The sequence below is a fragment of the Mustelus asterias genome, chromosome 22 (assembly GCF_964213995.1).
Source record: "Mustelus asterias chromosome 22, sMusAst1.hap1.1, whole genome shotgun sequence".
Lineage (NCBI taxonomy): Eukaryota > Metazoa > Chordata > Chondrichthyes > Carcharhiniformes > Triakidae > Mustelus > Mustelus asterias.
The window spans coordinates 39081962-39095128 of record NC_135822.1 but is presented as its reverse complement, the minus strand read 5'-3'; the positions used below and the strand labels follow the sequence as shown (position 1 = coordinate 39095128).

Here is a 13167-nt window from a genome sequence, read left to right as displayed (position 1 = left end):
TAAAGTGGCCACAGCAGCAGGGGGGAAGGCCAAAAAACGCTGCTGAAGTGATGGATTTGACTGACTGTTTTTGCTAAATCAGATTAATGGCTGGCTCCTTTGCCAAATGCGTTTCATTCTAATCCACATACAACAAAATTATATTATCTTTCTTAGAAAGCAGCACGAGACGGCAAATAACATCTAACAATTTCGAAGGGATAATCAAGGTGTATAATTTTATTCAAGAAAACAATCGGGCACGAGATCCTCTGGCCTATAGTCCGAGCATCAAAGTAAAATATTACCACTCAATCAGGACTCTCAGGATTCTCGCAAACTGAAATGAGAGCAAATCTTTCAGAGAAGCAATCTCAGGCTGTAAAAAAAAACCAAAATCATTCCAGCAGGGAATTTATGCAAAATAAAATGCTAATCCCAGGTGTTAACCTTTAATTACTTACAAACTTGGATCCACTTTATAAATTTCCCACTGAGCAAGGGCTGCTGCAAGATTTACTAAGTTGGCCATGAGAACGTTAGTCAACGAGACATTAACCAAAAAGGAAAGTAAATATCCCAACGCCATGGATCACTATCTTGATTCTGACACAAACGCCTTCAGGGTTTTGATGCTTTTCTAAATCTCATTGACTGTAGCAAGGAGTTTATTTTAGTTAAGCTATCCCCTTTAACAGTCAAGTCAAATGAAATGAAGATACCAAAATTCTCACAATTCACTTGGATCGAGATCTAAAATGGAACGGAACAAGAACGAAGCAAGCACAGAAAGCCTCATATCGAGAAAGAATCATTGCCGAGGGCAGGGATTTTCTTTGCAATGTACACAGGTGTCTAGGAAATATAAAAAGGTGCAACAATCAAAGGTGAAATGAGATTAGAACCTGGGATATAAAAATGATCTTGACGCATGGCATGATTGTTAAAAGACTCACTCACATTGTCTGTATCTTTAAGACCTGGTTGGCTGTAGAGATTCACATTCTAATCAGTATTCTGTAACTTGATTTTGTGTCTCTGTATGCCCTGTTTGAGAGCAGATATCCACTCCATCTGACGAAGGAGCAGCGCTCCGAAAGCTAATGGCATTTGCTACCAAATAAACCTGTTGGACTTTAACCTGTTGTTAAAACTCTTACTGTGATTGTTAAAACACAGAGCTCACCGAGGGGAATTTTCCCGTCCCACCCAACACGGGAATTGTAGTGGGCGGGACACATACCATGCAAAAGTCCATTGACCTTGTGCGGGATTTTCCGGTTTTGGGGCAGCCGGAAAATCTCATCCATTGTCTCTTTCAAAGGAGTGAGTAACAGACCAATACGTTATTGAAATAATTTCTTTTCTGTGAATTGAGCACCTATAATATTTCCTGTTACTAATCTCTGAACAATCTAAGACCTTTGCAAACTGTTGCCACGATGCTAAAAAGCTCCAAGAGGTACAGAAACATCAGCCATAGGGGGTAGCAGGAACTATTAGAGTGAGTTCAGAAGAAAACAGATCAGAAAATAGAATGAATTATAGAATGGTCAACGCTGGATAAGCCCCAAGTTTAATAGGTCACAAGACAGACATCTGAAGAGTTGCTTACACCAGAACAAATGAATAAGTGTGTCAAAATCGGGCTGCAGGTAGTAGTGTGTTCACTCTTCCCTCATCCATTTAATAATTTTCTGCTTAGCCTGTAAACACACCCCCCCCCCCCAATCTTCATAGTCCACCTGTGTTCCACTGCAATAATAGAGGATATTCCAATATTCACTATGCAGGGATAGCAAAACCATTAAAATTATAGAGGCTCGCTGTTTTCCCAGAAGGTTTTCACTCTTGCTATGAACAACATTCTTCTGCTTCCATTCTTTGAGGGGAAAGATAAATGCCATGAGTTGCCATCACAATTCATTCATACCTAAAGCATGGAGGGGAGGAGAGATCACAAGCCTGTGTGTGAGAGTGTACAGGTTTACCAAGATGGCAGCATGCATCTGACCCACTTGAAAACATTACATTAATAATATACCTCCGAACTTGTACAGATAAGGAATTATATAAACTGATCATTTACAATATCAGCCAGACAAAAGCCTTCTTTATTCTTACTCATGATCTATGACTGCAGTAATAAGAGCCTGAAGGTTGCCTTTCATAAATCTTCACTCATGATTAAAAGCACATAACAATTCTGATTAGTTCCAGGCTGAAACTCCAGTGCGTTCTAAATGTGAGGTAAACAAGATAGCAAAATCTGAGAGATTAACTGAAAGCTGAGTATCTTAAACATTTCAAATTCACCTTATTTCCCAGAAACTGTCTTGGGAGTGTCCAGAAGGAATCATGGCTGAGGAACCGTCTTGAGAGATCGACCAGTTGAAATTCCCCTGACTCAGGGTCGACAACCATCTGAGAGGTGGCGAGGGGGGGCGTCACGGGCTGGGCTGGTACTGTCACATTCACACCTAGGAGAGAAAAGACAATTGCACCTCAGTATAACCTTGAAAGCTGATTAATTCCAAGGAATCATCAATTAAGACAAACTGTGGCTGAGCTGGACAGCATGTGCAAGATGCTCCTTCAGAGAGGGCCAAATGGCCTCCTTCTGCACTGTAGGGATTCTATGATTCTAGCACAAAGGGAGATGGTAATGGTTGTTACCATTCATCTCAGCTCGAGGACATCTCTGCAGGAGTCCCTCAGGATAGTGTCCTAGGCCCAACCATCTTCAGCTGCTTCATCAATGACCTTCCTTCTATCATAAGGTCAGAAGTGGGGATGTTCGTTGATGATTACACAATGTTCAGCACCATTAACGACTCCACAGATACTGAAGCAGTCCATGTCAAAATGCAACAAGACCTGGGCAATGTCCAGGCTTGGGCTATTTGCACTGCAGAAATGCTAGGCAATGACCATCTCCTACACGAGTGAATCTAACCATCACCCCTTTCCATTGAATGGCATTACCAATGTTGAATCCCCCACTATCAATATCCCAGGGGTTACTAATAACCAAAAACTGAACTGGACTAGCCATATAAATACTGTAGCCACAAGATCAGATCAGAGGCTAGGAATTCTATGGTGAGTATCTCATCTCCTGACTCCCCAACCTTACCCACCATCTGCAAGGTACAAGTCAGGAGTGTGATGGAAAACTCTCCATTTGCCTGGATGTCAACACTCAAGAAAGTTGACACCATCCAGGACAAAACAGGCCACTTGATTGGCGTCCCTTCCACAAACATTCACTCCCCCCACCACTATCGCACAGTGTGTATCATCTACAAGATGCACTGCAGCAACGTAAAGATCCTTAGACAGCACCTTCCAAACCCACAGCCATTACCATCTAGAAGGACAAGGGCAGCAGATAAATGAGAACACCAAGTGCAAGTTCCTCTCCAAGCCACTCACCCTCCTGACTTGGAAACATTCCACTGTTCCTTCACTTTCACTGAATCAAAATTTTGGAACACCTTCCCTACCAGCACCATGGGTGTACCTACACTAAATGGACTGCAGCTCACCACCACCTTCTCAAGGGCAATTCTGGATGACCAATAAATGCTGGCCTCATCAGCAAAGCCCACATTCCCTTAATGAATTTTTAAAAAAAGCAAGGTGGTAGTGCCACACAACACGATGGAGGGTTTCCTCCTATCGAAGATGGGACCCTGTCTCTACAAAGACTGTGCGATAGTTACTCCTATCAATACTGTCATGGACAGATGCACCTTTGGCAGGCAGGTTGGCTGAGGATGAGGTCAAATATGTTTTTCCCGCTTGTTGGTTCCTTCACCACCTGCCACAGCTTCAGTCCAGCAGCGATGTGCTTCAGGACTTGGCCAGCTGGTAGTACCGAGCCACTCTTGGTGATGGATGCTGAAGTACCCCATCCAGAGTATATTCTATGCCTTTGCCACCTGCAGTGCTTTCTCCAAGTGGTGTCCAACATGGAGTACTGATTCATCAGCTGATTGGGGACAACGCAAGGTAATCAGGAGGAGGTTTCCCTACCCATGTTTGACCTGATGCCATGAGACTTCATGGGGTCCAGAGTCGATGCTGAGGACTCCCAGGGCAACTCCCTCCAGCCTGTATACCACTGTGCCACCACCCCTGGTGGATTTTTCCTGCCGGTGGGTCAGGACGTACCCAAGAGTTATGATGGTGGTTTCTGGGATGTTGCCTGTAATGTATGATTCCATGAATATGAACATGTCAGGCTGTTACTGAACTTGTGGGAGAGCTCTCCTAATTTTGGCACAAGCCCCCAGATGCTTGTAAGGAGGACTTTGCAGGATCCACAAGGTATCAAGCACTGTGTTTGCTTGGCATCTTGTCAAGTTCATAAGATTGTCTCACAATAATTAGTGACGTAACCTTTATCCATGCTAGCCCTTTGGAGGAAAATGGTTAACACATGCAGAAAGATGACTGATGAAATCTCTCAAAAATGTCTTCAGAGCACAATTCAAGGCGTGACTTCAAAAAGCTGCTTGCAAAGGAGCAGACATTATTTAGAATTATTTACCCATGAAGTTATCTTCCTCTGTGAAACGCAGATGTATCTGGCTTCTATAGCGGCTGGTCGATTCACAGCTTCTGGCCACACCAAAGCAGAAACAGGGAACACACTGCAGACTACCCTGGACGTTGAAGTGCCCTTCAGAGCAGATTCCTGAAAAATAAATCAGAGCATGAAATTAACGGCTGGACGGGGAGTCAGGGGGAAGAGAACGGGAAAGGAGAGACATAAACTAAAATCCCAACACATCACTTCCTACTGCCTCGGTAAAGCAGCCAGCATAATCAAGGACCCCACGCACCTCAGACATTCTCTCTCCCACCTTCTTCCGTCGGGAAAATGATACAACACTCTACGGTCACGTACCAACCGACTCAAGAACAACTTCTCTGCTGCCATCAGACTTTATCTGATATCGATGTAGTTATCCAGGGCCAGGTGGTAAAATATGCTTTAACCTGCATCGTGTCCCTTACTTTTCCAGCAGTCGCTTTATGGCTGGAGATGGTGAAATGGGTTCCATTTTAATTCTTTAATGGTCTGAGATGGGAGTGTGGGGGGGCTAGGGAGGGGCTGAGGGAGAGACAATCAAACGGGCTGAATGGAAAATAACAATGCTGAAATAGCTGAAAACGCGACAAATAAATTCCTTTCAAACAAGCGCGCCGTTCTTGAGGTAGATTTTTGAATGGACCTGCCTTTAATTAAACTGCTCTTTCTCTGCACCCTAGCTATGACTGTAACGCTACATTCTGCACTCCTCCTTTCCTACTATCGTATGTACTCTATGAACGGTATGTTTTGTCTGCATAGCGTGCAAAAAACAATGCATGCGAGAGCGGCTCGGCTGGAGGGATACGGAGGCCGGACCACAGCGATACGGAGGCCGGACCACAGCGATACGGAGGCCGGACCACAGCGATACGGAGGCTGGACCACAGCGATACGGAGGCTGGACCACAGCGATACGGAGGCTGGACCACAGCGATACGGAGGCTGGACCACAGCGATACGGAGGCTGGACCACAGCGATACGGAGGCTGGACTACAGGAATACGGAGCCAAGGCCACAGGGTTTAGGAGGCTAGACTAGAGGGATACGATGATAGGTTTAGATGAGAAAAGTTGACAGGAGGCTCGAGAGGAACATAAACGCCAGCACAGACTGGTTGGCCTGGATGGCCTGTTTCTGAGCTGTAAAATCCAGGTAATCCTATATAGCAGTTGCAATGTTGATCAAAGGAAGATGCCACAACTTTTACCGTACAAATATTAGTTTAATATTTTGTTCTTCCTTCATCACCTGATAGGTCCAACTCCTTGCTGAATCTCAAATCCACTTCTGTCAGTTAGCTTTCAGTACCAGTTCGTTCCAAGCATGTTATCTGTACATCTGTACCTGTGCCCCAGCCTCCCCATCACTCTGGCAAGGATGAATAGATGGTAAACCAGGGGATCAATCTTCCCTTCCCACTCCCAGTGGGTCTGACACTATTCGAAGAGTGCTTGCCACCACCTGAGAGAAGCTCGCTCCACATCAAGCAGGCAGTAATCGCCAGCCTCGTGCATGCTACATGACCTAATCCTTCTCAAATCGCAGTTGCTGCGTTTCGTGGTAACATTTCAATAATTTTAACCGGAAGGAAGGGCAGAGACAATGTTAATGGTCAGGTAGGGATGTACCAAGGTGACAACATGCAACCAGAGCTAAAAACTGAAAAGTACCTGATTAATGAATGGCATTTGGTCCTCAGTATATCTGATGCAGTGAATAATTCTACTGGTGACAACAACCGACTCTACTGATCCCACACCCAGAGGGAGGCACGGTGGCACAGTGGTTAGCACTGCTGCCTCACAGCGCCAGGGACCCAGGTCCGATTCCTGATTTGGGTCACTCTCTGTGTGGAATCTGCATGCTCTCCCCGTGTCTGCGTTGGTTTCCTCCAGGTACTCCGGTTTCCTCCCACAGTCCAAAGATGTGCGGGATAGGTGAATTGGCCATGCTAAATTCTCCCTCAGTGTACCCGAACAGGCGCCAGAGTGTGGTGACTGGGGGATTTTCACAGTAACTTCTTTGCAGTGTGATTGTAAGCCTAATTGTGACTGATAAATAAACGTTAAATAAACTTTTACTTTAGAATATATGGTGCACTGCTTACTTGGTTGCCTTCCCCACTCCTCTCACCATCCAACCCACATGGGAAGTTCCAGACTGCACAGAATCATTCAAGTTCCTCACAAGGGAAACATCAGGTGGATTGCTCTCCTGCTTTGATCAAGAAGTATCTATCATTCCTTCACCTCTGTAGAAAGCCAGGGGCCACATTTCCACCACTGATCCTCAAATATAAAAGACAACAGGCCCAAAGGTTTTCCTCCAAACTAAGAACTGGATTACTGGAGCACAGTAGAGGTCCATCGCTGTGTCAATGACTTCCATTGTCAATTCAAACTCCTGACCAACCACAGGGTTTGGAATTAATACTTTGTAATGATGAATGGAGGATTGTGTTTGCTACTCGCGAATAGGTTCCATTGAGCTTAGTGTGAAGTGATTACCTGCATTGGATTTCAAAATCAGCAACGCATCTGGGATTGCGAAGATCATTCCTTTGGCGTTGATGGCCTCACAGGTGTATGCTCCTTGATCTGACTCCTTGACATCTCGAATGATCAGTGTGCCCTGGCCATTCTGACTAGTCATGGTAACTCTGCAGAAAAACAACGAGAAACAATCACAGTTGTAATTTTGGCGTAAAGCTGTGCTGGAAAAACACACTACACCGGTGAGGATCCAGAGACTCACTATGAACTCAAACTGTACCACACAACATTCCAAAACAATAAGCAAGCTTTCTTAACCCAATGGAAAGGTTACTGCAAACAGGTGCCTTGCTGTGCGCACAAAGTAATGCAACACAGATCCCATGGTTTAATTTATATTCAGGAAATACGGACAATTGATTTCAATCTTTCAACACCATATAATTCCAAGCTGCTTTTTCCCCTCGTTCTAGATCTGATTTTCCCTTATAACCCATCAATGGAGGGAGGGAGGGTGGGGGAGATTAAGAGAAAGCAGGGAGAAATGTGCACGCACGTGTGTGAGAGAGAGAGAGAGAGAGACAGAGAAATGGGGGGAGGTGTGACACAGAGAGAGAGGGAGAAGAAAAAGAGGGGAATATCTGTGTCTGTGTGTGCGTGTACGTGAGTGCACGCGTGGGAGTGAGCGCACGCGCGGGAGTGAGCGCACGCGCGGGAGTGAGCGCACGCGCGGGAGTGAGCGCACGCGCGGGAGTGAGTGCGTGAGGCGAGTGAGGCGAGTGTGAGTGCGTGAGTGAGTGTGAGGTGAGTGAGATGAGTGAGGGCAAATATATGCGTGTTGCAGAGAGGGAGAAAAAGTGAAGAGAAGTGTGTGTGAAAGAGTGAGGAGAGTAGGTGCATGTGTGTGTGTGTGAGAGAGGGAGAGAGTGTGTGTGGGAGAAGAGGGTGAGTGAGTGTGTGCATGTGAATGAGAGAGATAGGCAGAGATGTTGGGTGGGTACGGACAGGACATCTTCTTACAGCAATAAACAAAACATCTGTTGACATATTCAATCACTTTTTTGTGCAAAAGGCTTTCCAGCCCAAGGAATGCTGCTTGGATACACACATTACAAATGAGGAGGTATAAGATGTTGGAGAGTGTAATGAGTCTGAGTACAGTGCCCTGTAGCTTTCAGGTTGGGTTTAAGACTCTTTTCGAGAGGATTATTCAGTGCTGTAAAGATTAAATCCCCATGAACAGACAGCTTCTAATTACAGTAATAAGCTAATGATTTGGCAAATCCAATCACACAAGGAAAGAATGGTTGCAATTTTAGAAAGCTGGAAACACTAAATCAATTAAAACACAGGAAAAATCATTGAATTACGCTCCCACTGACTTCATTACAGCCTTGGCTCTGTTTAGAGAGCTCCACACATCAGGGAAAAGACACGCAACAGCTCAGGAGCTTTAGCGCTGCATTATCACAGGGGCACCGTGCTCTGTGAATTACCTGAAGGGGTCAGAGGAGAAATTCCCAAATTTTCTTTACCCCAACTTGATCAAGGTTTTTATCCAGTTTTTCACCTCTCCCAGGAGGGTGTTTTTAGCTTCATCCTTTCCCGGGATGTGGGCGTTGCTGGCTGGGCCAGCTCATCCCTAATTTCCCTTGAACTGAGTATCTTAGGAGACATTTTCAGAGGGCACTTATGAGTCAACCATACTGCTGTGGGTCTGGAGTTGCACGTAGGCCAGACCAGGTAAGGTTGGCAGATTTTCTTCCCTAAAGAACCAAATGGGTTTCTATGGTCACCATTACTGAGACGAGAATCACAGAAAGTTTATGGCACAGAAAGTGGCCACTTGGCCCATCCAATCTGCACTGGCCAAGCAATAAGCCTCCAGCCTAATCCCACTTTCCAGTTTGTAGTCCATAGCCCTGCAGGTTACGGTTTTTGAGGTGTATATTCAGACACTTTTTAAATTGAGTTGGAGTTTCTGCCTCGACTACCCTTTTCAGGCATTGAGTTCCAGACCCCCCGCAACCAACTGGATGAAAAACATTTTCCTAATTCCCCCTCTATAATCTTTCTACCCATCACTGTGAACCTATGCCCTCCAGGTCACTGGCCACTCTGGAGGTAAATAGGCCCTTTCCATCCATTCTATCCAGGCCCCTCACAATTTTCTACAACTAGCTTTCGATTCCCAGTTTTTTTGTTCTTGAATTTAAGTTCTACTAGCTGCCGCGGTGGGATTTGAACCTGGTTCCCCAGGGCCTCTGGATAACTAGTCCAATGATTGGGGAACACTTCAGCGGTCACGGGCATTCGGCCTCTGATCTTCGGGTAAGCGTTCTCCAAGGTGGTCTTCGGGACACATGACAGCGCAGAGTCGCAGAGCAGAGACTGATAGCCAAGTTCCGCACACATGAGGACGGCCTCAACCAGGATCTTGGGTTCATGTCACACTATCTGTAACCCCCACGACTTGCCTGGGCTTGCAAAATCTCACTAACTGTCCCGGCTGGAGACAATACACATCTCTTTAACCTTCTCTCCACTCACATTGTTTGTACCTTTAAGACTTGATTACCTGTAAAGACTCGCAGTCCAACCATTATTTTGTAAATTGAGTTTGTGTCTTTATATGCCGTGTTTGTGAACAGAACTCCCACTTACCTGACGAAGGAGCAGCGCTCCTAAAGCTAGTGGCTTTTGCTACCAAATAAACCTGTTGGACTTTAACCTGGTGTTGTAAGACTTCTTACTAACTAGTCCAATGACATTACCACTCGGCCACCATCTTCCTCTGCCTGGGGTGCAGATTGCTGCTAAGTGGGATAGACTAAAAGATTATTTCTCTGTCCTCTTTTTCATTCAAGTTCTCGATGTACACACCAGGTGAAATAGCTATGATCAGCTCCAACAGACACATTACAAATGTTCAACTGACTCACAGACCATGTAATAGTTACCTGCTGGTAAGAGGGATATGACCCCAGTTCAATCGCCATGTGATGATTGGAGTGGGAACGCCTGCTGCCACACAAGTTAACGTGATGGTAGCGCCACGCTTCACCAAGACCGTTTCTTCTGGTGGTGTGATCACCTGAGGAGGAGCTGTAAAGAGTAATGTTCAACAGTGACTCGGTTACCCTGCGGTAATCTGCGGCAATTTCTTGGTCATCGACTAAGGGCGGCTTCGAGTCAAAAAACAAGAATCTTCAAATCAATTAACCCCCAATTGGCACAGCTTCAAAGGCGTGATGGGAAGAGGGAAGAAGTGTCATTAGCAGTTTCAACAAATGAGGGGTCTGGCTCATGATCAGATGACCCAAACCTGTGAGCTCCCAGTCTTAACTTTTCTGTGATGGGAAGAAACAAAACAGAAGACCAGGCAGTCCTTCAAAAAAGGAAAGGGCAGTGACAAGAAAACAAAATAAACACCAATAAGACAACAAGTTAAGGCTCTTTCCCATTGGGCTCTGCAGACTGTCAACCTGACTCCCAGATCATCATCATATTCTTTCTGTTAAAAAAAAGACCAAAGATCTAACTCATCATTTCAACATTGTAACATTTTGCTGAAATTAATATTTGCCTTTTTGCAGAGCCTTTGAAATGCCTCAGAAAACTCATTCAGCGAACAACCTTCCCTTAATAAATCACTAGTCAAACCCCAACTGGAGTACTGTGTCCAATTCTAAGCACCGCACTTCAGGAAGGATAGCAGGGCTTAAAAGGAGATCTGGAGAAGATTTATTAGGGCTCATTTGACTTCAGAGATGATCAGAGGTACTAAAATTCATCAAGGGTTGAAGCAACTGTGTCTGGTGGCTGAAGATAGAAAGACGCCATTCAGCCCATCGTGTCTGAGACAGTTACTTGAAAGAGCGATCCAATTAGTTCCTTGCAATTGCTTTATCCTCCACCACAAAGAATGAAAACAAATTAAGTAACACAAACACAAATTTCAAAGGACGAGTTTCAACAAGGGGTCAAAAACCAAACTCACTTCCCTGAGCACAAATGTGACCAACAATGTGGGTCAGTTAGGGTGACACAAGTTTCTTTACATAACGGCAGCATAGGTTACTTACTACATCCAAATTCATCTGAGCGGTCAGGACAGTCAGTCTCCTCATCGCACTGGTGGCTTGCCGGAATGCATGTTTGGGTGGAAACACAGACAAATTGCTCAGGAGCACACGTATCTCCAGGTCTCTTGGTAGCTGAAAGTTGACAGAACACACTTTTACCAAAACTTAATCACTGGAAAGGACTTCCAGGTCATGGCTTGTAACATGTTCAAGAAGATAACAGAAATGATATAGACAAGAGAAAAAATATCAGGGTAAATTAGTGATTAAACAAAATATACATACAAATTAGGAGCAGGAAAATGCCACTCAGCCCTTTGAGCCTGCTCCATTCAATAAGATCATGGCTGATCTGATTGTAACCGCAACCCCTCATTCCCACCTACCCTGATAATCTTTCACCTCCTTGCTTATCACCAATATATCTCGCTCTGCCTTAATAATACTCAAAGACTGCCTCCACCACCTTTTGAGGAAGAGGCTTCCAAAGACTCACGACCCTCAGAAATAAATTCTCCTCATTTCTGTCTTAAATGAGTGACCCCTTATTTTTAAACAGTGACCCCCAAGTTCTGGATTCTCCCATAGGAGGAAACAACCTCTCCACATCCACCCTGTCAATGCCCCTCGGGATCTTAGAGGTTTCAATCAAGTCACCTCTTATTCTTCTAAGCTCCAGTGAATGCAAGCCTAGCCTGCCCAACCTTTCCTCATAAGCCAACCTGCTATTTTAGGTATTAGTCTAGTAAACCTTCTCTGAACTGCTTTTAACCTATTTGGGTTACATGTCGCTCCATTATCTTCATTTCATTTCGCTTTAAATTCGCAAGTTATTAAATATGAGCACATATCCGGTTAAGTCAGTTTATTTGCAGACTTGTGTTTATTAATAAAGTGACTGCCTGTGATGTATCCCATTGAGATTCAGGTGTTCCGCAATCCGCGTCATAAAGTTCGACATTTTGTGAAGCAAACTTTCTTATTCATTGGCTAGATAGACACAGGCCTAAATTTTCTATTTTAATAATCAGCATTAAAATAATATTGATCAAAACATCCAGCCATAACCTCCAAATGTGTCTCTACAGGAGTGAAGCAGGACATTCACAAGGACTGGCTTTCCATTCAGCTGGTTAGAATTCTCAGATCATCATCAGCACGATCACTGACAAAGGCACAACTGGAGTCAGGCTTGATGGTGAGCACCCTAAATCTGCCAGGAATGCTCGCACTGCCATTTATCTGCAAACGGTAACATCCCAGACCGTATACCATTTACCAATGAAAATTGGTAAAAGATCATTTGCCTAATGTGGATTTCTGTGAATGCAGTATACCTGAATCACAAACTTCATTTTTCTTTCTCTCTTTGGATACCATGTCCCAGGAGAGTGCTGGCAATCATGAACCCCCAGGTCTAAAGGCTTGGATCATCTTTGTTCTTTCATTCAGTTTGTGAGGTTCTGTAGAAAAATCATTCTTTGTCTACCCCGATCGCTTTTCCCATCAATCTTTTCCAATAGTATTAAACTTTCTAAATCATGATTTCTTATGACATGTCCAAGAAGTTCTAATTGTCTATTACTGATCTTGGTCGACACAAGTTCTTTTGGTCTCAGGTTTTACTCACACCTGTAAACGGTAGTGTGACTTATTCAAGATATCTTCATGATTTGCCTCAAAAACCACAACGCCGTAAGCCTCAATTCTTCTCTGCACTGCCTCACTGGTCATCCAAAACTCACTCTTCCCTGTCAGAATTGGTATGATGCGGCATTCCAGGATACTCAGATTTGTTTGCATGGCGAATGTTGAGTTGTTGATCTCTTTCATATTCTGAAATGTATCTCTGGCCATTCCAATCTTTCATCGTTTTTCTTGGTCACTTTCTATCCAACTTGAACGTACTTCCTGGGTCAGAAAACTTGTGAGATGTCTTCATTTTTCACTAGAATGTTACGTTCTGATGTGATTTTCTGTCAGGACACTAGAAGACATTGTTTTCTG

General features: G+C 44.4%; 1 protein-coding gene across 16 annotated transcripts in view; it reads right to left on the bottom strand.

Annotated features, from left to right (window-relative positions):
• hspg2 (heparan sulfate proteoglycan 2) overlaps positions 1-13167 on the bottom strand; it is a 515715-nt gene that overhangs the window by 278582 nt on the left and 223966 nt on the right. For all 16 annotated transcript variants that reach the window (XM_078239173.1, XM_078239177.1, XM_078239184.1 and 13 more), the window contains 5 exons: positions 11161-11292; positions 10036-10180; positions 7091-7242; positions 4535-4681; positions 2296-2459 (listed from right to left, as the gene is read on the bottom strand). In XM_078239173.1, the coding sequence (XP_078095299.1) occupies positions 2296-2459; positions 4535-4681; positions 7091-7242; positions 10036-10180; positions 11161-11292 (740 nt within the window). The remainder of the gene's footprint in view (positions 1-2295; positions 2460-4534; positions 4682-7090; positions 7243-10035; positions 10181-11160; positions 11293-13167) is intronic.